At 37.0% G+C, this 25,587-nt stretch overlaps 1 protein-coding gene across 1 annotated transcript in view; it reads left to right on the top strand.

The window, feature by feature from the left end:
- The window catches only part of LOC143175210 (uncharacterized), a 144,035-nt gene extending 126,928 nt beyond the window's left edge, over nt 1-17,107 (top strand). Inside the window, 6 exon segments of the mRNA XM_076373186.1 lie at nt 14,348-14,691; nt 15,954-15,961; nt 16,492-16,563; nt 16,565-16,628; nt 16,631-16,723; nt 16,992-17,107. Coding sequence (XP_076229301.1) covers nt 14,607-14,691; nt 15,954-15,961; nt 16,492-16,563; nt 16,565-16,628; nt 16,631-16,723; nt 16,992-17,107 — 438 coding nt within the window. The 5' untranslated portion in view covers nt 14,348-14,606.
- Nucleotides 17,108-25,587: the final 8,480 nt, after the last annotated feature.

The following is a 25,587-nucleotide window of genomic DNA, read 5'->3' as shown; positions in this document are numbered from 1 at the left end:
GATCAGCCGAGCCACCCTACTACGATGTTGAGCGTTCGGGCCGCCATAATCTCCGTCGTAGGAGGGGTGGGCAAGGCCTGAGCCTCTTTATAACCAGCTTGTATGTCTGACTCCACCGAGGAGCTCTTCCCAGGCTCGAGAGCTAGCTTACCCAATGGTGTGCTACGGGACCCCTACGCCGTAGCATGAGCGTTGAAGTCCGCCAGGACGATAACTGGTCGAGAACCTTGTCGTAAGACAAAATTCTCGAGCCCTAACAGGAATTCTTCGAATTCCTGTCGGCTACGGCTGCGGCCACCACCGCGATGTTGCCCCAAAGGACCCCCACATATCCCGTCTCCTGCCCCAGCAAGGAGCATATAAATCTTGCGCTCTCCTGGAGCGCCTCAGATTGGCCTGGATGATCACGAATGATCGCTCTCTATGTCCACCTCCGGATCTTCCCCCTCTGCTACGAGTGTAGCGGTGGAAGCGGCAAATATCGGATATACGCCTGTCAACGCTTTCGCAGCCACCGTTACACTCGCCCCCAGGGGAGGGGGCCCTTTGGGACCACTTTTCCTCCCCATCTCCGACGACACCATGCCGCCCGCGGTCTCGGAAGTAGCGATAGGCGCAGACGACACCGCCGCGTTATTAACGCCAGTGGGGCCAGAAGGGCGCCCACTGACATCAGCGGTAACGCTGTTCGTGCAGCACCGACTTTCACGGAAGGGGCCGCGACTGCCGCTGCTCGCTCCCTCTTCTGGCACTACCATCGCGCGCTTCAGCTCTTTCCAGTGCCGTGGGCGGCCGAGCACGCTGGCCCACCCATTCGGTGACCGGCCTCTACACCTTTCTCCTTACAAAGGAGACACGTCAGTGCCTCCTTGCAGGACGCCGTGCGGTGGTCCGCACAGCCACACCTAAAGCAGCAGTCTACCCGCTAGACCTCAGCAGTGCACTGCAGCCTCACGTGTCCAAACCGAGGCAGCGGTAACTGCAGCAGCTTCACCGCAGCAGAGGACCACCCCACCTGGAGACGCCCTCCCTCGACGACCTTGCGGACCGCCGGAAGTGGACACCTGACTCAGGCAGAGCCGAGGCCACGCGGAGAGGAGCGGATCTCCACAACCCACACGCCGCAAAGGGTTATCCAATCTGGCGACACGGATCTCGTCATTTTTTGTCGGCAGCCCGATTTTGACAGACCCTGACGGGTCATAATGCTCAAAAGCTGCTCCGCGAGGGCCTTCGCCTTTTCGTGCCCATCCTGTTCGGTGACCTCACACTTGAGACCCCCCATCGTGGCACGCTTGGAGTGGAGCCAACTCTCCCCAATACCAAGTTCTTCGGGATTAATAGCCTCGCGGACTCTAGTTACAATATCTTTGTAGGTTTGCTCAGCTCCTGACGCAATGCAGATAGTCACCGCCGCCATTTGCGGGGGGGGGGGGTGTCCTCGCTAGCCATGTTGCTGGTTTCTGGCGAGACCCACTCGCGACAACCTTGATCCAATTGTCGGCCGGATTTTTAACGGCCGGCGGGAGTGGCAGCGGAGGGAGATTGCTCATCGATGCCATGCCCATAGTGGCCTTCTTTGATGGGACTTCACGGCGGGTACAGGGAAGTAAAACTAATGGCACCTCTGTCAGGCTTCTACCAGAAGCCTCCAACTCGCGGTTGCGTGAAACGAGTCAGGCGTTCTTCGCCAGCAGTCGAAAGTCCGCAGATGCAGCTCTTTGTTCGCGATGAGGGCCACTTTACTAGCGACCCTCATATCGCGAACAATCATGCCGTTAAGATTTTTAAAGTAGTCCAAGCCCGGTTTATTAGTCCGTGAACCTCCGCGTGCCGAGTCGCTATGTCTGCTGTGGACATAGTCCAGAACCCGACACGCAGCTCCTCCTCGGTACGAACATCAGCTGGCTTTGGACGCTTTTGTGCCCTCCTCAATTGGGTAACCGCGCCCTGAACGGACGACGCGCTGTCGTCATTTCCAGATGCGAGATCCTCCGAGGTCTTTTTCTGCCCCTTATCAGTCTGGGAGAGGCGACTGAGGCGGTGCCAAAAGAAATCCGTCATATGAGAATGCAGGAGACGAAGATCTCGCTGAGAAAGACGGGCCCCTTCCTCAGCTGCGTGGAAGCGCGTGTAACGCTTCGAGTTTTCGCGGTTGTTCTGAATCTTTAATATATGTCTCTGCCTCCCACCTATTGCGTCCGGCCATCCCCTTTTTCCCTAGTCCCGTCTGTAGAGATAAGGCGGCGAGTATCAGTTATGGTAGGGATGGTCGACTTGAGAGAATAATTTCTTAAAATTCCGGGGAACCCCGAAGCTCGGGGAACCGGGAATCCAACCCCCTGCACCGTAAAATTATTTCCATTTGTGCGTCTATTCATATTTTTGTTTTAATTTTTCCTCTTAGTTGTTAACCGAAGTCTCGTTCCTTCTAGGGGTGGTTTCGCCCCTCCGTGTCAGCCCCTCTGGCGTGGTTGAACTCACCGGTACAGACTAACACATCATTGGAGCTATTTCCCCTAGAGTCCCCTCACCCCGTTAGCATACCCAGAAGGGGGAAGTATCCTAGGACCACCGCGAGCAGGTGGAGTGATAGGGGTTTAAGAAGCAGAACTCTTCCAAGAGGACGGAGATCACAATTAAAAGGAGCCTACTTCCCTCCAGTCCCTGGTATGACACAGCCTCATCCACGTCTTACATTGATTACTACATTGAGGTTAAGTTTGTGGTCTAGAGTAAGGTTGTAGTGTTCTATTCAGTCAGTGACTAGAACAGAAGTAGTTATGGGGGAGTGGGGATCCTCAGAATTAGAATATATTTGAACCAGGCGGTGGTCTGATGGTAGGTCATCCGAAACTGTCGAGTTAAAGGCAAGTCTTGTGTTTCTAATGAAGAAGTCGAGGGTGGATGGTACTCTGTCTGGCATATGGCAGATGGATGATTGCAAAAAGACTAAGTTATACGTTGTTGCTGCAAAGTGCTGGAACAACAAGCATCCATTACGATTACAATTGTTGTTATTCCAGGAGGTGTGTTTGGCATTTAGGTCATGATCGATGATGAAGGGGTGTCTAAACCCCTTTATATTTGTATGTTTAGTTACGGAGTCACTTGTCAGTTTGACTGTTAAAGGGCAGTATGCTGATATTAGGATGATTTTGGGTATCCGGAAGAGGATTGTAACTGCCTCAATGTTAACAAAGGTGTCAAGCAGTAGGCAAGTGAATTTGATGTTTTTGTGAGTAATAATGACCACACCACTGTATCCATCCTGCCTATCTTGCCTTATAGTGTTGTAATTGTCAAATTGGAGGTTAGTTGCTGGGTTAAGCTCCAGTTCTAAAGTTTTGAAACGCAAGGAACATGCATTTCATGTAACAATCTTCCCTGGAAAGGGAGAGTTGAAAATGATATTTAAGAGATTGAAAGCTGTGCGGTTTCAAGGAGAACTTTGATTTTTTCAATAGTATAATAAATACAAAAAGTACATATAATACCGACCCTAGTACCCGCGATTGACTTTAAAAATTATTCGCGGTAATGTTAAGATCACTGCGACACGACACCTTAGGGAATCGGGCTAGTATAACGTCCAAGCGTTTGGCATGAAGACTGCTGGGCTGCCTCTTTTTTTGTACCTCCTCTAACCGGTACGCAATCTCCTCTACTCGACAGGGAATCGACGATTTCATCGGCACCTCTTACGCGCCTTCATGGCGACAGCGAGAATCCTGTTTTCCTTCCCGACCTAGCTAAGGATTTCGCTGTCAGCCCGGAAAAGTCTCTTTTCCGTCCTGGCTCATCCGTGAGTACCTCCACCGTGCGCTACCGCCACGAACCGACCGTACACGGAGCCCGACGCTCCAGCGAGTAGATTATATCGGAGCATCCGAACTTCACCGAGCGCAACCACGCGCTACCAAATTGCGAACGATGCGCGCCAACCGAGGCGTCCAAGTGTTCCCCTTGTGTATACCTCCCCCCTCGTTTAGTTTAAGTCCCCTTGTTTATAGCCCTTCTCTTTAGTCGTGTAAGTTAACAGCCTCCACCTCGTCTCATAATCTTGACCAGACAAAACATGATTCGTAATGCGAACCACCTTATAAAGCGTGCACAATAAACACCTAAATGTACGGTTATAAAAGTTTGGTACCCACTGCATTGATGACTAGCACAGCTTTTTTGTAGAGTCCATGAAGTCACAGACAAATGTTCCTCCTGTTTTTGAAAATGAAAAGGAGGATGGTGTGGTATCGGAGAACATGGCAATCCCCTTTACAGCTTGGCTATAACTGATGTTCTTTGGTTCCAGTGTAGGGTTAGGTTTTCCCAGAGCACAAGGGGTTAGGTTTGGGGCTCAGGATGCTGGTGGGTTGTTTCTGGCTACAGGTGTGATTATGCGTGGAATATTGTTGCGTTTACTGACGTAAGCCAGTAGGCGAAGGCACTAGGAGAAATTAACGATGTGATCCTCACCGCAGTAGGTCCCGTTGGGAGAGGGAGGGGGTTCCGGTTTCTTGGGATAGTTTCTTCTACACTCGTGTTGCGAACCGCATTTAGCGCAACGGGGATCTTTATAGCATTTTAATGTTTAATGGGGTGGGGCCATTAAGTTGGATTTCAGGTAGTACTTCGTCGGTTTCAAGAAAAAGGAATCCTTTGAGGACAACCGTTAGTGGTTTGTCCTCAGGGAGTGCGTATGTATGGAAGTTCATACCGCTGTCCTTGAAGATTTCTTTCAAAGTTTTGAAGTCAAATGTTTTGTTAAATGTAACTCTGACTGGATGGTTGTGCTGGAGGGGCGCGGACTTACTGTATTAGTAGCTCCTCCATCGCTGCCGAGGAGGTTATGTTTTTTAGCGAAGAATTTGAAATTAGAGGCGTTGAAAGCCTCTAAGTGATTTACTGTGGTGATGTTTGCGGGATTCATTTCAGTCTCATGGGAAGTGGTGATCCAAGAGTGCTTGAGCTGGGCTAACCAAGCCCTAGTATGGACGAGATATCTAGATATAGGAAATATTGCTTATTCGTGTATGTAAGAAATCGAGCAGATCCCGCCAATAGACCTGCGATAATTAGTATTATGGGGTTCCGGGTGTCCACCGGCCTGTGCCGGCCCGAACATTTGGCATTGGCTTCGTAGTAGCAGTGGTTGAAAGTCCGGATACCTGGCTGAAGACCTTTCGAATGTCTTGCCGCGTGAGCAGCGTCCCACCTACTCCTGGACCAGACAGGAAATCTGATAAAATTTGGAATGTTTACTCGGCGCTACCAACAGTCTACCTCCATGGGACTCGTCATCTCTGCGAGACTACGCTGGTAAGGCTTCGGCCTCAGCTGATTGAGCTTAATCTCAATCCCACGCCCGTGAAGGCCCTCCTTGATAGGCCTTCACAGCAGGAACAAGGAGGTTAATCCAGTTTCTCTCTGTAGCCCGAGTCGTATGATCCAGGATGTCTGAACAGTTCCCTGGGCTTCGACCGGATGATCCCGAGGTAGTTGATTTTCGGTGGATTTCATGTCCTGGTTTGATCACTAGGCTGGTAGGCGGTGGCCCGCTGATGGTTTTGTTTCGTTGTTGCTTGGTCACTTTTCCCGCTTACTGGAGATTATAAGGAGAGAACCTACCTGTTCCGGTGTCGAGCGAAGAGAAGAAGACTGAGGAGCGCTTGTGGTTTTTTCTTGGTGGTTAAAGCTTAAGGGAGTGGGAGAAGGAGAATTTGGGGAAACCTGGATTGCAGCGATCTGTACTTAGATTCTGGCGGGACTGCTATTCTGCGGCTCGCCTCTTTGGGTTCTGTGGTTATTATGTTGTCTGATCCCTCAGTTTTGGAAAAGAGGGATATTTTCACTGGATGCATAAATTTGTTGTACAGACATCTCTAAAAGGGATGTTGTGTAGGGCTACAGGAAAAGACGAAGGTGTAGAATGTGATTGCCTCTGGTCAGTCCCTGAATGAATTAAAAAAGGGATGCACAAAGATACCTAACACGGCAGGGTCAAACCTAGACATTCAGTCTACATATTTCGGAAATATTTTGTTGTCGTGTTCGGATCGCGGGAATCGTTGATAAAATAAACTTGCTATCACAAAGGGTTTCGGGGTTCTTCGTCCCTTTCATATTTCGATGAACCTCAATGCTATAAGCAACCGTAACCGGCATCGCACGTGGAGTGTTACGCAACACAGAACGTCTAACGGAATTCCACTTCTTTTGATTTTTGTTTCATTTAATCATACAGAAACAGCTTTTTAAAAAAGGCCACACATAACCATCACTTTGAACTAAATGGACCTGAATGTTGGTAACATAGAACAGATAAATAATAACTCTTTACTAACAATAGCAAAAAATATATAATAAGCTAATATTTATTGTAAACTGTCTTAGTAACGAATAAAAGTTATAACTCTATACTTGGTAGAATTTTCTTTTCTCAAACGAAAAACTGTTCATTATTATTATTGCAGTGAAACGGAATAAAATGTATTTTTTAAGTGTAAGTGGAAATTTTTAAAACACAATTGTCTATTAAAATCCAATTATTTATCAAAATTAAAATGGTCGTTTATTATGCAAATTTAAATATTTATATTTTTTCAGTATTTCTAGCCTATTTGACAGGTTATTTTCAAGAGTGTGATCAATTACGAGCACAAATAGGCAATTTTCAATGATACTTATTTTAAATTACTCTATCAGTTCAATTTTATGCAATTAAGAATATTAACGCGGCATATGTTATGTTTAGAGTTTACTTATTATCACAAAGATACGCATATTACGTTTAAAAATACCTTTGGTTTATTACTAATTGCTTCATTTAAATGGAATAAGGAATATTAAAATGTTTACATTGCATTAAATGTTCACAGACTAACTTGCAATCTAAAAATAATTGTATTAGAAGTTAAATGTTAATCAGCTTTACTAATACTTTTAATTGGCTCCATCAACCCAGTTGGTTATTACTGAAAACTACATTTTAAGAGTTCCAGGAATAAACTTCAGTCTTGATTATATATGGTACTAACGAAATAAAGATTATGGAATCTGTGTCCAAAAGCAATATAGCTAATATGTTTACATTGCCAAAACGGTAATATAACTGTGAACAACTTATGTAGTGTGGTGCAGAAGAAAATAGTGAAATTTCAAAACTAAAGAATATGGCTCTAACAAGTTCAGAAAGCTGTAAATAATTTATTTATGAAACAAAAGTCCATAAAAACATTTCTATTGTAACTTTATAGAAGGAAATTTGTATAGCAACAATAACAAACAGAATTTGGGGTATTAACTTGATATTGGTAATCAATGGACAATCAGTGAAATCTAAAGAATATTTGATAAATAATAGTTATTATACTATTATTAATATTATTATAAGGTATATTAGCTCTATTTATTTTCCATATTTGAAGTGTTCAGAAATTTAAAACACATTGAAGAATATTTTTACTCAAACTATGATTTTAGTCCGACCTTATGTAAGAATAAAGACTAAAAGCATAATTTAAGTAAAAACATTCATTCACAAAATAAGTGAGAAACTTACATAGTTCTTGAAAGGAAGTTATAAATTCAGAGTGATAAGTTTAATGAAAAAGGCAATGGTACAATTAAAGGAAGTATATAATTTGTTGTCAGGTAAAAAACTAAACACGTTGACTATTTGTTGAATACACTTGTAGGTACAGTTGGTTACTCACATGATCCCAGCCGACCTGTGTTTGAAACGGGTAGAGGCAAGGGAGGGCGTCCAAACTCGCGGCGCTCGATCCGATAGTAATGGCGAAATTAGTTTCGGCACGTCTTTGTTATTGGCCGAGCCGTGAGCCGAGATGGAGCGTGCGGGATCATGTGAGCAACCAACTGTAAGTACATACATCTTGATTGAAAATCTATAAGCCTAATAGTATGTTCGAGAGTTTTTTTAGAAGAAGCTCAAAACGATAAAACGAAATTATGATCAAATATGATACTATAATAAAATAGACATTTTGAAAATTTTTAGCAATTTGATTTAAATATAAGGTACCACATGTGTTATAATCTGAACTAGATCTGAACTAGATTTAGATTTAGGTTTCCATTACAATATTTTCAAGATCGACATGATTGCTTACTATTGCGATGTGTACGATTCATTGGTTTCATTATACGATACTCAATACAACATAACTTGCTAGAAAAATAAATACTTTTATTATAGTGATAGATGAGAATCGTACACCTCTTTATTTCGTATGCAAGTTCTTCTTTAATGTTCATTATCTGCTAATGTGTAAGTTATAGTTGAATTTACAAAGGCACTTATTTTATATACAATGATTTCTGTATACTTGTCTTTCCATCTGTACAGAAAATAGGTTCTGGCATTAGAAGGAAAAGCTGTGGATGTAGTGAAATATGTATATAAATGGACACTAGAACTACTGCTCACTTAGTAAATTAACTTTTCAAAATTCCTTTGCAAAAGCTATAAGCGTGCGTTTATTAAGACTCCGATAAGTTTATATTTCAGTTTAGGTATTACTGAATCAGGTTCTTTAATCATTTCTCAAAGAAATGTCAGTACCTTCCCATTAATTGTAAAAGAAGAAATCTTGAGAAAAGAAGAAGTTTTAGTAGTTCCACTGTTAAATTGCTATTAAAACAAATGATATAGAACTATGCGATCAGTTTTTGTAACATTTCTGTGATTGTAAAATGACCTACATAAAGGGGTTGGTAAATAATAATATGTGTATAGTTTTGAACAAACAAAATCTTTATTCTGTGGTGTCTTATAGATTAAGAGGTGCTATAAATGCATAAATATCAGTGGTGTGATTGTTAGTATTTTTCACCTATGTAAATTGGAAGATTTTCTGCTTAATAAAATTTGTACAAAGTATGGAACTTTGTATTCAATTACTATTAATAATAATCATGTATTCGAATATTTACGTAAAATAAAACTGAAGAAAATGGCGTTTTGTAAATTATGTTTTCAATTTTGTAGTTAATTACATATACAGATATTTTGACGCAAATATAAATAAGATATCGGTACTTTGTTTCCATGCAAAAAGTTGTATGCTAAATAAAAGTATCGATACTTTCATGATATTGGAACGTTATGAAGTAATATGTTCGATTGATTTATTAGACAACGATAAACAATATCTATTGGAAATTTAAATATTTGACGATAAGTCTTATACTATCTTACTCAGCAGAGCTGTGAAAAGTGTAGTAAACCAGACATGATAATTAATATCGTATTCCAGCTCTATACATTTATCATGCCATGTGGGTGGAATTGTTTTCCATTCATTCGCTGATTTCTGTCAGCGGATATTGTGCAAAATTAATACATAATGCATATGTACGTGATTAATGCTATGCTTATTAGATCGTTATGATTGCTCAAGAGAGCAATAACACGTGATTTATGTTTCTTGTTACGTGTGATTTCGTTTCACCGAAATTCACACTAATGTATTCAGGATAATGTTGCATCAAGAGAAAATATTTACTTACATTTGTGTTCGAATTGGAAATATGAAAATAGAAAACAGGAAATATTTTTGTCCGGTACTTCGAAATAATTAAAATCAGTACGCCATAATATGTGTAGGATCGGGGTTGCACTGAACTAACACCCTGGATAATGTATAATGACTAGATTTAATCAATAAATTTTACAAAAACGCTAAAAGGCACGAGGTATACTTCCTACCAATGTTACAACACGACTGACTCTCTCTACTCTCACATTGACGTCGTTCGTCTTTTTGTTTCGTCGCGAACGCACCGAAGCCTGCTCGTCGTCCTCCGATCTCGATACATTGGATCTATCTCTACTCGCGCGCTACATCCTTCATGTATAATACACCCTTAAGAGTAAGGTTCCATACGGCGAGCATTCGCCAAGTAACGGTAGATAAATGCTCGAGAGCAACGTAGTGTGAAAGATGTAATATGAAAAGGATACTTAAGATATAAGATACTAAAAAGAAGAATGTCCATCGACAGTTTACACATAATGAAAAACAAAACAAGTCTTGAAATAATCTGTGGTTAAGTTTTTCACCCGTTTAGTTTCGTTTGCTTTCACCCTTATAAAAGAAATAAGTACGGACCACGGACAATTATTTCTCCGTTTAGACTAGACATAACACGTTAAGTGAGTACCCATCATTTAGAAGTCATTAGGAAGTCATGACCCGCGATAAATGTATTTTTCTGTTTTCTTATATGTGATACAATATTCCTTACGATTTTTTCCTTATTCAGAATTTGATATCTTGTAGAATTTCTTGGTCCAAAAGTTGAATACTATTTCGACGCGTGTTTGGCGATAGAAATTGTGCTCTTACTAACTTTAGTGGAGAAATAATATGGCGTGGTGTGTAATTATTTACAAATAAAACAATTTTATGTTCTTCTTTTCATCGATTTGAAAATAATTCAAACTTTATTTATGTTTTTCTATTTGCAACCCAGTCTAGTTTAAACGGTAATTTGTAACTTGCATACTATTATAGTTAGTAGCGGCTTTTTGTTTGTTTCTAGTCAAAAGATTTCCTATTCATACCTCGTACATTGTAATTAATTTTTATCTTTCCATGGTTACCACTATAACATTTTACATTTTTCGAGTAACTTAGTCTTATCAACATTAAACATATTTTGGAATTGATAATCACTCAAGAGGCTAATTTATAATTTTTGGAAAAAGATTTGGATTTATCAAGTCTTAGCTTTACTTTATAATATTGACTCTCCTATGTTAACATTCTTTATTTCCGTACCATTTAAATCATTTTAATAAACAATTTTATAGGTCAAAGAAAATTATTAAAATTTATACTTCGGAAAATGATGTGAAAAGTAAGGATGTAAAAAAAAACATTTGTTCAGTTGCTTCTTTAATAGTTTACAGTGATGTAAATAGTTTACAGACTGTGACCAAAATATACGCATTTTTAACACTTTAGTGGTTTCCGCGAATATGATCTCCTTGAACGGTACGCCACTATAGTGGCTCATTTCTTTCTCTGCCATCGATAGCTGTGGATACCTACATTGTTGTATATTCTAATATAGTTGCGCAATGGAAAACTCTACCAGTCCCGAAATCACAGTACTACATTTATAAAATGTACAAAGATACAGCACTGCAACCAATCTCGCCTTAGTTAAAGGGTTAATAGAGTTAAACAGTTGACGACTACAGAACTAATAACTCTATAGGATCGATATACTCGTACATAGAAGTAAACTTTAATCTGCAGAAGTCTGACGTTTTCCGATTTAAAAAGATAAGATATAGATTAAACGTGCGATAAATAGTTGAACAAGTTGACGAATGTTTATGTTTCGAGTGATAGAGAATTTCCATCGGAGCGGAGGGCAGAAAAAAGTATTTTCAATTTATAAATGGTTTTTAGTTATAGAAAATTAAATATGTATATGATATTTAATATGTATATGAGTAGATACACTGACCCACGAAAATATTTAACATCCATGGGTAAAAAATCAAAGATTTTTCCGGACCCAAATTAGTTCTAACGGTAATAACATACATAGATTAAGAAAGAAGTGCGTTCAGAATTATGCCATAAAATAACAAGAAATTATGGTTTAAATTCACAAGTTCTAAGGAAAAACGATACCATTAGTAAAAAGAATCAACTATTATGTGTTTTCTCTGAATATTCATAAATCATTGAATAATAATATTGCATTTACCAACAAATCTTAAAACAGTCGGATCAATTATTCTTAGGATAACAATTGCATTGTACGTACAATCTTCTGTTATTTATGATGGTATCGTATAATTGGAACTGCTTTTAACAGGAAATTCATCGAAAATGACCGTATTGTTCAAGTGAAGCAGGAAGAAGGTTATATATATATATATATTATTGAAACATACCTTTCCATATATTTTCATTCGAAAATGGCCGGTTTTATTAACGTGGAATTGAAAAATTTCCGAACATCTAGTAAAACATTATTAATTTAAATAGCGGATACTTTAATTAAGTATACTTTATTTTCTGATTATATAATTTTAATAAGTACCTAATTATGTTTAATTGTCTTCTTATTTGTCGATACGGAACAAATAAGCCTCGGCACACATGTTATACAACCCAAATGTCGTACCCACTTCGATAGATTAAGCTTGTTAGGCTTTCTTATTTGGCGATATAAAAGAGATAAACCTCGTTCACAAATCGAGATATTTTCTATTATGGTATCGTTACGTTTCTAGAATTATGGAAGAAATAAGTTCGACACCACAAATTGCTACGTTTTTAGCGGTACAAGACTAATAAAGCCTGTAAAATTGTTTCTTACAGTACGTTATTTTACCTTAGAATGATACAATTAGTGTTTACCGCGATGAAAAAAATAATAAGTAACAAAAATACAAGTTTTGCACAACAGAAAGGTTCAGTGGAAAACAAGCTGCATGGAAGAAAGAAACATCTCGAAGCTTATACATACGTTCCATACCGCAGTGAATATGTGTTAAAAACTATGAAAGTTTCAAATTTCTATTACCCTTGCGGGGAATTATCAATCAAGTAGTTCCAAGTAATTCAAGCAGTTTCTGTTTTGAAAATCAATGTTATTATAAATTTTAATACGTTATAGATGGTGAAAGGTTAATACAGAATTATGTTAAAATTTTAAATGAACAATATCAAATACTATTTACGTTTTACACAAATTACGTACTACTGCACGTATCTCATGCAGAAACGAACGTGAAATACACTTCTGGCGAGCTTAAATAAATTATACATAAATTATATGCAACTTCCCTGTCAACAATAAATTAAATATATCATAATTTATTCACTGTACTTTCCTTCGCTTTTCTTTTCATTTCTTTTGATATAAACAATATCTAACAGTATTTCAACAGTCTATTTTTGTAGAAATAGTAATAATATTGTCAATGATGTAAGTACACATATATATAATATTCTTATTAAGAGAAGTATAGTCAATAGAAATTTAAATGTCAAATGCTATTTCGGTAATGTTTTTTTTTAAATAGGATAAGTTTGTTTGCAGTTAGGAAACCTTTCACATTTTTAAATAATTGTATTAATTATCATTATGTAATAAAATTTAATAACTGTAAACTGACAGTAGTAGGTATTTTTTAAAATTGACAGGCAGGAAAAAACATATACTACAATATTCTGATTAATTCGAATCAAACTTATTTAGTTCCTCTATGAACTAGATTTAATCTTCTGATTATTCATTTTTTGTTCTCTATGTCCACAAAGTTAATTCCTTTTTCAAACGCTGGAACTTTTTAAATATTTTAAATATTTTAAATATTTTAAATATTGTATTTCTTATTAATAGCCCTAGCCCTGTCATAACAAGTGCTATATTGCACGCTAACATTAATTACATTATTGAGAAAAATGTACATTATCCGATAAGTACTGCTATTGGATTGATGGAGAATTGGGACTCATTGTCTCAGTATGGAGCACGTTGTACTCATATTCCATTCTCAAGCTCAATAAAACGAATTACAATAAGAATATTTATTCATTAGAAAAAGGAAGTGGGTATGGGATAGCTATGGATAGAATTTTCTTCCTTTGTTCGATGCACCGGGCAGTGAAACCACACGCTTTCAGTTGCGCTTTCCTCTCACGCCTTATTCAGTACCAGCGTCTAGATATCAAAGAGTCCACCGTACGTCCTCCGCGTTTCGAGTTACGAGAGCTGGATGATGACTTAACTTCAACGAGATTTCTTCAAACTGGTCTCGTGCGGATCGAAGATCGAGTCTACCTGTCAAATATGGTGGTTCATTACACCTGTTACAGAATGCTGGTTACATGTGCAATGGTTTTAATTTAAAAATCGAAAAACTGAACTCGCATTGATTGAACGAATAACTCAATTTACTTCGGTAAAATAAATTGAAACAAATTGAAACAAATCGAAACAAACGTCAGATATGAATAGAATTGATACGTGTCTGTACCTACTATATCATACATATTACAGTATAAATAAGAAAGGATTGGCTTATTATGATGAAAACATAACAAGTTCCTTTCAATCTACAGCGAAATAAATATTTTTTATCACACTAATTAAGAAGTGTTATTAATAAAAAAAAAAATATATATATATATATATATTCAAACTTTCTTGCTCTCCCTATATATATATATATATATATATATTGCAAATTCAAACTTTCTTGCTCTCCCTATATATATATATATATATATATAGGGAGAGCAAGAAAGTTTGAATTTGCAAACGTAATAAATAGCACGTGTTATCATTTTAGTAAAGAATAAACAACAGCCAAGAAGCGCTTCAAGCTTTGATTATACGAGTACTACAATGTAATACTACGGACATTGGGTATTTTTCGTGGTAAAACGAAACTCGGCTACACAGAGATCGTCGGATAACAGTGATATTGAATCGGACGGAGGCCTGAACGGAAATGAAGAACGGGCCGAATGATCTTGTGCGGCTGAGGGAAAAAAGAAGAATCTGGGGGACGGTAGAAAGGAGCACGCAGTAGTTCAGAGGCTGTGTCAATGTGTCAGAGAGATGGACTCCATGCCGGGGCTGCCTTTTATGTCCACGTAATGTGGGACCCAGAGGGACTCCCAGGAGGAAGAAGTAGGGCCTGCAACAGCCCCCCCCCCCCCCCCCCCCTTCACTCCTCATTCGATTCTTGGCGTACTCAACCACCAGTTCTCTTACCCTTTTCCTCCTCGGATGGCCCTCCGACTGTGTAGAAGATTCCGTGCTCATCCACGTGGCCCCGCCTAATATCTACAAGTATAAACCAAAGATAAAGTAAAATTAAGACTGTTGAAAACACTTTAAGTAGCAAAACCAAACAGAATTCTTTCTATTTTTAAATAGAATGCAACTTACCATTTAAATGTAATTTCCCTCCATTGCAAGTAGTTATTGATATTAATTAATAATGGCATTTATCAAAAATATAATCTATTAAATGCCAAGCAATTGCTCTTTACTTTTATGCACTCAATGTCTTGCTTATTTGGAAAATTATAAAATCTCTACAGTTTTATAGTATATTCTATTTCAAGTAAACGGTAGAGTTAAAACAAGATATTTTTTAAAACAATGTAGGAACAAATACGATGGTCACTTGCAGCTTCTGCAAATTTAAATCAATGGCACATGCAGATTTTTCTACAACAATAAGGTGACATATACACAGGGTTTTTGGGAAATATAATTCCCCTTTCCATGAATTTGCTACTCATTGCTAGAGAAAAAATGAAACTTCGTAATGCACTTTGATCATTCTATTTTCGATTTCATTTAATAACATACCAAAATGGAATTTTTTAAATAATTTTCAATTAAACAGCTTATTACTCTACCCTGACAAATGTTATTTTTAGAACTTAGAGTGCCATCGACCATTGTTCAATTGTTTTTTCTCTACCTTCTCCTCGCGCGGCTAGTCATCATTCGATCATTCACATCTTCGAAAATCTATTCGTCCGTAAAACCGTACATTTACAACTATAACTTTTCCAAGTATCGGAAAGATGTGAAACTACAAGAATTGAACTTTACGACGCTTAATGCATCTCTTCCCAGAACTCGTTACGCTGCAATCGGAAATCCGACCATTCGTCACTTAATGACGTCACTAGTGTTAGTCACTTGCGTTTTATTTTAGTGTTTTTACTAGGATGTTTTAAACTGTCATCAGTACATTGAACATTTACGAAAATGTATAGTTCAATGAATTATTTGTTACAAAAGAATAGAAATACATCAGAACCTTATTAATTGGTTGGAAGAGAGCACACATAATTATTGTACTGTATTGTACTGATATAATTCTAAATCTATTGTATTGTACTTATATATAGGTTGATATGTGAATATTGCAGGGTATTATGTACAATATTCAATTTATGCGATCACAAATAACAAAATTTTATTAACTTTCTCTTTTTGTAGAAAAAATCTCGCTTTCCTATGAATTTTCGTCTCCATAGGTGTGTTTCAATCATCAAAGTTCATTATACTTATTTACTACCTCTGTTACTTTTATATTTTTTTCTTTTTCTTAGAGACATTTCTTTCTTCGCAATATAAAATTCGGTGAAAATATTATATAAATATAACGTCTGAATTTACAAATGATTGATTTTTCAGTCGATTTTAAAAGGAAATGGTGCCACTATCCGATAAATTTGTATTGATCAAAGTTGTATTTACAATTTTATAATTTTAGTTGTTATTATAAAATTTCAAAATTCATTATTTCAAATTATTCTAAATAGATTTTGTAAATTCTTACTGTTTTGAAATCAGCGTAGTCTTTCGTGTGCCGATACGTTCTTTTTTAAGCGTGCTGTATATCTTCGAAGATCGCATTCATTTAACTGATCCTTTGAATTACCAAGTTCCATGATTTTCTTTTAGTTAGTCGGTATTATCAACGCGCAGGGAGGAACTGGATCGGCGCAGCAGCGGAATATCAAGGAGTTTCTTAGTAAGCAATCGGAGGATGCCAGCGGTGCAAGAACGTTTGAATGGAGCTACGGGTGGAACCAGTATTCAGGATCCCGCAGGAGGGGTACCCGTTTCAAGGAAGCGGTCGTCGATTGGAAATCGTATCTGCTGCCTGTTGAATGGAAGAGATCTTTCCCCTCCTGCACGAAGCCAGACCTCTTTGCTCGATTTTTCTCTTTTCAGCCGGTTCGGCGCGGTGCGGCGCGGTGCGGCGCGGTGCGGCGCGGTGCGGCGGCGTTCCCTTCGACTCGGCAGACGTGTGCGATTGATGCAGGGTACATACCATTCCCTTTCTTCCCGTTTGACGTCCTCAGTTTTTTCGAAAGAGGTGTTGATCCGGAGAACCGAGCCAGCGTCCAGTGTTCAGGGATTTTCGTTGAAGAAGGCTAATAATTGAGCGGCTTTCTTAGATGTGGCCGTGAATATAATTGATCAAGTTGATCTCTTGGATTTTGATAATCTCTACAAGCTGTTCTCACTCAAATTTAAAGCAAATCAGAACGATTTACGAAATAGATCGAATTGAATTGAAATCCAGTGAATTCTAAACATGTTTTGCTATTGACTTTTCAAATATATGTAAATCTCCTTTCTTATCGGTCTACTCTAGTGGGTACTAGAAAAGAGTTTTTTACCTAAAGTGCTTTTAACAATACGAAATTTAGCAATACCAAACCAACATAATATCGATTTGGTTAGAACTCTGTTTACTTATAACTATTGTAACATTATATCGGTTCTAATCATTGTTTCAAAAAATCGAAACTGCTGCCAATATCGTAACTATTGCTAACCTCAGTTAACACTAGAACTACCGTACCAGTCAAAATGACTGGTTTCGATTTTTTTGTTTAGCAATTATTAATATCTTCGAAGCATTGAATATTCGAAATGATTTTGAAAATAAATAGTTTCATTTGAGTACTATAATGAGTGTCTGAAGAAACTAAAAATAATCTATTGTTACAATTTTTATAGGAATTGCGTATTAATCGTATTAAAAGCTTGATAGTTCTAGTGTTAAGGCACGCATGCACTAAACTTTCATCTATAATAATAGATATTATCATAGCTACATACATATTTTGCACCATAGAATTTGGGAAAGGAATAATATATGAGGGCCAGGTTTGATCTCTTTTTGTTTGAAATGGAAATACCAAATAAAGAAGACAAATGAGAATAAGCTTCAAATACAATAAAGAATAAGTTTACCTTAAAATGGGAACGAATGAAAATAAACTTTAAAGTCTTATATGAAGAATGTTTGATTGTTTTCCATAATAATATATTTTCATATATAAGAAGCAAGTACTGTATTTTGTATATTCATTAATGTGATTACATATTTTCTTTCACCATTGAGATCCTGTACAGTTACAAATTTTCATCTTTATCGTTGGATATTATGTATTCATATTTTTTTTGTAACTCACAAAAATTTGAACATGACGACGACTTTAAGTTTTAAAGTTGTATAGAAAGGATGTCCTCTCTGAAATGTTCTTGCACAACTGTTACAATACATACATGACGCATAATTGATGTCTATTGTTGTCAACCGCTTTCCTGCGTTTCATATTATATTTTCAAGATATAGGGTAAACAACTTTTAGCTATTAAAGTTACGAAAGTATTACGAAATGAAGGTGAAATTAAATTTAACACAAACTATAAACTATTTTCTTCGATTTTATCTTCTTCGCTCTATGACGATACGCACGACTTTGTCGAATGACTTCGTCAAAACTAAAGAAATCTTTAAAATGTCGGTAATTTACAAACACAGTGATATTAAATGCATTGTTCTAAATGACCAAATGTTCAATTCTGTAATTTCATAACTCATAAGTCGCAGATACTACGGATCGTTATTTTATAAATAAATTGAACAAAATAATCTTCATATCGACAATCCCATGCGATGTTCAATAAAAGAAATACATGTTAATTTTTTACGTTTATATGTCTCTACTACGAAGTTAGAATAAATTGTGCTAGACCTTCGATCTTTACGAATAATGTTTGTCTTCATAACCAACGTTTGTACAAATTGTAGTACTGTTATTTACAATAAGGTTTAGTCAAATTTATTAGAACTACTGTCGAGTCATTTCTCATTTATAAATAGTATTGCGCACAATTCTTCTTTTCATTGTATGTACATGTTTTCTTACGAAGCCCAGTCGACATTCCTTAAGGGAGATTGGGATAAATTGATACCCCAATTATTATCGAGACCTGTTTGTTTTTGTAGTGTAGAAGTAAATTTTCGGACTATACGTATTATATCCGTCTGGAAAAACCATATATAACTTTACATTTTGAATTAGGTTATTTTCTAATAGAATTACTAAAAAGTAAAATAATTACATTTTGTTATTTTCTTTATATTCTTTATATGCTTTACATTTTATCATAGAGTTGTTTTTACACAATCACCTCGTTTAGGGCAAGTTGATAGAGTGTATTAGTTTCACCCGATAAGAAGGTGTAAGAATGGTTTTAATCACATTATTTCATTCTATTTTTAGAGAAATAGAAAATGTTACGGAATCATAGAAGAAGCTGATCAAAGTAAAATATCTCAGAATATTTTTCTTAAAAATTTGTAATACTGTGCATATCCTGTAAACAGTGGGCACAAATGAAATATCAAAGAAAAATCTTTCCTTTATATTTATTTTACTTATGTAAATATATCACAACATATTTTGTATAATAAAAATAATTTAAAAAATCCTACCAAACTATTTTACGCATGCATCAACTTGTTCCGCCATGAAGAATGTTGATACACTTTGACTCCATCACATGTTTTTGGTCGGTGATTAAAACTTCTTAAAGACCGTCGTTAGCGACCATTTGAAACATGCGACATGATTTTATCAAATAGCTACGTAGTCCTAGTTTGTCTTTGAGAATTCGGTAAACACTTCTTACATCAAGCGTTAGGAATTGCGACGAATTTTCCAACGAATCTTATTAACGTTCGCTGGCGTAGTAGAAGTGGTAGGACGGCCACTCTTGGGGCGATCAGATGTCCCACCCAACTCTCGAAATCGTTTCATGACATTGTAAACGGTACTTTTTTCAAACCAGTCGTGCAATTCGATGATATTGACCCGTTGGCTTTTTCGACCATGTTACAGCCATCTGCTAATTAACAAACAATTGAAACACAGAAATAGTTTTTTTTAAACTACAATTACATGCTCAGTTCAACTAAACAAAAAAGATTATAAAACGATAACGATATTCAAGAAAACCTCCCGAATAAAATTCTGCGAACTTTGCCGCGCCCTGTATGTATGTATTATTTCTTTATAGTACAGAAGCTTTATGGTATAGATCATACGAAGGAAAGTACGAGAATTCAAAGGATGATTTTTTTCTCACGCTAAACAAATTATGAAAAGAACTATTCTTTTTTTTTTAAGTACAGCGTGTTTTTTAAAATGTTTTTCTAAACAAATATACGATATTTGCACTTTAATAGTACGTCGGTGTGGGTTATCTTTGAAATTTCATCATTTCTAGCCTTTCAGACATACAGTTATTATATACTTGATATAAATATAAATAAATAATGTTTAATGACTAAGGCAATCAAATGCGTCGGGACAAAAGTAAGTGGACACATAACACAGTGATTATAAACGACTATTGTTAACATAAATAATTAATAATTAATATTTAGTATTATTGCCCTTTGCTTTTACAACTGCCTCTAAACAGCACGACATACCATTCACTAAATTTTCTATATAATTTTTATTAATTTGTGCAAACGCTCTAGTCAAAAAGTCAAAAAAAACTTTTTTTTATTATTACGACTATGTGATGGTACTTTAGAATCTAGTATACTCCACAAATTTCCAATGGGATTTAAATCCGAACTCCGTGCTATCCATTTGAATAACTTAATGCCTGTATCTTGAAAAAATCGTTGAGCTTTCTTTGCGGTACACTTTGGGCTGTTATCTTGTTGAAATATAAAACCTTCATCTAAGGCCATTTTTACCACTGATAATTCTAAATTTTCGTTCATTATATTAATATACTTGTCTGCATTCATTATACCATCAATGGGCACTAATGTTCGAATCCCATGCTAAGAAAAATGTCCACACGCCGTCGAAGATCCACCTCCAAATTTTACTGTCGGCGTCATAAATTGTTTCTTATATGCTTCATTGGGTGTCCTCCACACACGCTTCTACCCTTTTAATTGCTGTAACTCAAATTTGTTTTCATCAACCCAGATCACTTTTTTTCAAAAAAAGTAAAAGTTCTTTCAGTTCCTTTCTTTCTTTATTTACATCTGGCCCTGCGACCCGTTACAAGTGTATACACTTTGCGTTACCTATTGTCAGTAGAAGTGCATTTTGCAAAACTTATGATGACGATATAATTTAGAAGCATCACCGCACAAGCATTGTTAGTACTGCCACAATATGAGAGAACCGTGATTTCAGTCATCAGCACTGAAACGGTGTGATGATTTCGGGATAGTGGAATCTAACGATTACGTAAAGTAATTCTTTCTTTAGTGCAGGCCTGTCCAACAGGCCTTTTCGCGGTCAAGGGCAGCCTCGATTGCTCACGGGCAGAACTTTGGGCAAAGCCACGAGCGTACGTTCCCGAGGTGGGAGAACTACACCTGTTTAGTGTCCGTGCGTTAGGGCCTTAACCCTTATGTATATAACCGGGTACCCGAGTACTCCACTTTTCATTTCCATTTTAACGTACAGATTACTATTATGTTCTGGTTGGAATATATGAAAATCTTTTTAGATACTCCTTCTTTAGACATTTTTCATTTGAGACACGTTTAATAAAGATTCTTGTAAAGAACAAAAAGTTATCGAGTTTAAACGTAACATATGCTCTACTCACGAACGTCCATAAGACGGGTGATAGAAGAATATCGAATATCGATAAACAAAACAGTTGTTTTTCTGCTAATTAACGTATTATTTATTTATCTACATATAAATTAATTATGCATTATGTATTACTTAAATTACATTTATTTATTGTACTGTGTTACGTTTGACGTACTCGTCCCGAATCATAAACCGCCAACCGACAGCGAGGGAACCTAAGATTCGTATAATCTAAGAACCGTATTCACAGACCAGGTGTGCGAGCACTCCGAAATCTTGCTAATTTTTATGATGGTCATCATAAAATACTTGGCCGTCACGTGTGACGCAGCTTCAAGCTGTCAGCGCAAAAAGCCCGTAACCGTAAAGAGCAAACAAGTAGTTATAAATCACGACTATGACGACTTAGACTTTTAACAATTTTCCACCTTAAGACGCAAAGTAGACACACCCTCGACCAGTGACGAAACACAACTTTCCACCACTCAAAAATGCAATTGACTAATTCCAAGAAACCCATGTTTATATAAAATATGATGCTACGAGAACCAGAGAGAACGCTACGAAACCTCGCGAAAGACACAACTCCACAAACGCGCTATTTTCACAAACGTTGCGAAACCTCGAAATCCGCGTAGTTGTAATACAGTATTACTTTTACACCAATAATTCGCCATGTGTCATTCTCCAATCGGGACAAGAACTCAACCGTTTTCACGGAAATCTTTTCGTGTGTTACACAACGTAATGTGTGTGTGTGTGTGTGTGTGTGTGTGTGTGTGTGTGTGTGTGTGTGTGTGCGCGCGCGCGCGCGTGTGCGTGACAGATTAATAGTATGAAAGCAGTCATTAGCTACCAAAGGATAGAGAAAAACGGAATGTGAATATACCTTGACTCCATACGTCCATTCTTATCGCGAAATTAATGTATGAATATACGCAGCAAATTTCAAATACAGACTTTAACGTTAGATCATTTTCCAGTGATACATCACTCTTCCAATATTTACATCGATAAAATATTACTTTATTTGTGCTATTAATTAAAATCTAATAGATTTTTCAAATGTCAAGCGTCTGGGGTACCTGGGTACTCGGTTGTGGAACAACTTAGTTATTATGGTTGTGCACGTAAGGGTTAAGACTGGCGATCGCTACTACAATACATACTTACAAAGCAGTACACAAATCAACCACCTTTGCCCACGGCGGCATTACGGGCTGCCCTGCGGACAGGATTATGCCCGGCAATCCGCGGCCTACCCGTACGGGTAAATGGCTAGACAGGTCTGCTTTAGTGGTTGCAATATGCTAAATGATAGTTTATGAAGGGTGAATGTATAGCTTCCAGTTTGGCTTGCGTGGCGACAGTGTGACGATAGAATATGAGAAGCTAAGCTGCATGCACCGATTGACCAGTTAGACAAACGATCATGTTAATGAATACTCTTATGTGCTCGGCACTCATTTTGGGGCACGATACGCTGTTAGAGAGGTTAAAACTGCTTCTCTGCTCTATACCATCCCACCGATTCTTCAAAGTGGCAACATTCTAACGTAATACTCTAGCTTGACATCAGAGTGTTCTGTTATCTGAACAAAGTGCCTTCTAGCAACGGATTGCACGACCAAATGAATTCCGAGTACAGTCATTTGATATTGAATCCATGAATGTCTACATAAACAACCAGTCCTTGTGCTTTTCATTTATTCTATTATTTCAAAATCCTTTCACTCGAACGTTTTTCTTCTCCTATCAATCCCGATACGAAAAGTTCTACTCGAAATATTTTTGAACAGAACATACAATACAATACACTCGTGATAAATATCGTACCGCTTTTCCTGAATAGAATCGTTAAAACCTTTTTGTACAATTTCTTAAGCGTGCGCCTGCATGAAAAAATAACCGGTGCCTGCGCTAAAGTAAGGGAGTATTGGAGACTCCGCTGAAGGAAATTGAAGACAACGCAGGAAAGGTGGTTGGTTATAAAGGAGTGGGCAGAGTGGTTCTAAGAATCGGCCAGTGATTTCAGTTGAGCCAGAGCGAACGGAGAAGGGAGATGAAAAAATGGGCCACCGCTCCAAATTTGTAAATCCCGCTTCCGGGCAGTTGAACCAGCCGCTCCCAAAATAAGGCTCGCAAGAATCAGGGAATTCCACTCCCACGCTCCTTCGGTGCTGAGGTGCCGCCGCGATTGTCTATGGCATGCTGCCAGCTTGACTTCAAAATTGCGAGGAACGCGTCTCTACTTGCGTTATCTTGTCCTAGTGTAGTGCTTATTTCACATTCAGTTCAAATAACTTTTCTCAGGTCAGCAAAAATCGCACTAGATTATTTAGCAATTCTAACTGAACGCACAAGTAACTAGACGAAAACATCTTTGGAAAGTAAGATCGCGGCTGATTGAAATTTCAAACAGAGAAATATCGCGATACAAGAGACACTGTTTTCTGAAACATTTCTGTTCACTTTACCTGGAACAGAAAGCAAACGATAATTGCAGAATTATGGATAAAACATCTGTACTAGACAGACTCTCCTCTATAAAGGGAAGGGTATAAATATGCGATTGGACAGAAACATGAGACACCAAAGTATTGACTTATACACAGTGTTGATAGTTTTGGCAATGATTGTGTGTCGAGTATATTACGATGTGCAAAACACTTTCGCATAGCAGACGTTATTAATGTTCATCGTTTTTTCATTTCGCGAACGTTTGGTACTTTATAAGAGAATGTTCTTACAGAAAGAGAAGACAAGAGAAACAATTTTGGAAGATGAGCCTGAAAAACGATCGGTTAATTATAATTATATTTTGAAAATGGAGTGAAAATTTTTTGAAACGACTGATATTACTAACTCTAAGCAACTACACGTAACTTCAACACGATTTCATAATTTATTTTTTCTAAAAGTAAGCTGCCCCATGTTATTGAATATTGAAATTTTTATCAAGTTCAGTTTTACGTATATCTATTCTGGAACTTTCCGCACTGAAAAATAATATAAGCATTCTATATTTGTATCCGTTTCCTATAATGTACATAGCTAACCTACTTCACTGAATCAATTGATTTACAGAAGTACTACTTATAAAGAAAAATGACTTTATATGCGGTTAGCGTATTCAAAAATGTATTTCTCCTTCCACATATCTAAATAAAATGTAATGAAACAGTCAATTAGTACTCATTCGAAACATTTTTTCTCGTATTTTATTTACTAACAATAATAATAATAATAATAATAATAATAATAATAATAATAATAATAATAATAATAATGTTGTCATCTTTTACTTAATACTTGTATTTTTAACTTTAGAAACGTCACATTATCATGGAAATTATTCTTAGATTTCTAAAACACAATTCGCTGCCGAATAATACATATTAACCCTATCTAATAATAAATAAAATAGTCGTATAACAGATTTAAAAGTATTTTCTATCAAACGGAGAGTAATTTGACAAAGCGTCTTAAATATTATTATTGAATTATAATAGTTCCTCATGTATCATTTAAAAGTCTGTAATTATGTGGATATATGCTTTCAAATATCGAATACCGATAATGTGAACGTTATTTATTTCTGAAAGACAATAAAATAACAGTAGAAATAGTTTGCCAAATATCACCGAAGATTACAATGTTGACCCTGAAAGTGTAGGAAAAACTGAACAGTCAAAATTAAATCTTCGACCAAGTTTTATATTGCCATAAATCGACCGATTGAAACAATGGAAATTTAAAAGCCTTTTTTTTGAAGCAATTAAAGACCAAATTGTGTTTATTATTTTAGAATGCACTTGGAAGTGAGTATTGAAAAACTGGTTTGTACGGACAAATTACATAATGTTCATATATTAGTAGAAGATTTTAGTAAAAGAATATGTCAACGTCTTACAAGAAAATTTACAATAATCTGTGGAAAAATTTCGATTACAATATTATTGTAAGTTATCAATATGATTACTCCGCGCAGTCTAGAGTTAAACTCTGCTAAACATTTAGTGGAATACTTTACTAAAAATGCAGCAATCGGTATTCAAAGCAACAAATTACTGTTTAATTTAAATAGAAATAAGTAAAAATGTTATTAATGAAGTAG

Source organism: Nomia melanderi, chromosome 1, assembly GCF_051020985.1.
Source record: "Nomia melanderi isolate GNS246 chromosome 1, iyNomMela1, whole genome shotgun sequence".
In the NCBI taxonomy this organism is placed as follows: domain Eukaryota; kingdom Metazoa; phylum Arthropoda; class Insecta; order Hymenoptera; family Halictidae; genus Nomia; species Nomia melanderi.
Note: the sequence above shows the minus strand (reverse complement) of the source record. Positions and strands in the feature narration are given on the sequence as shown.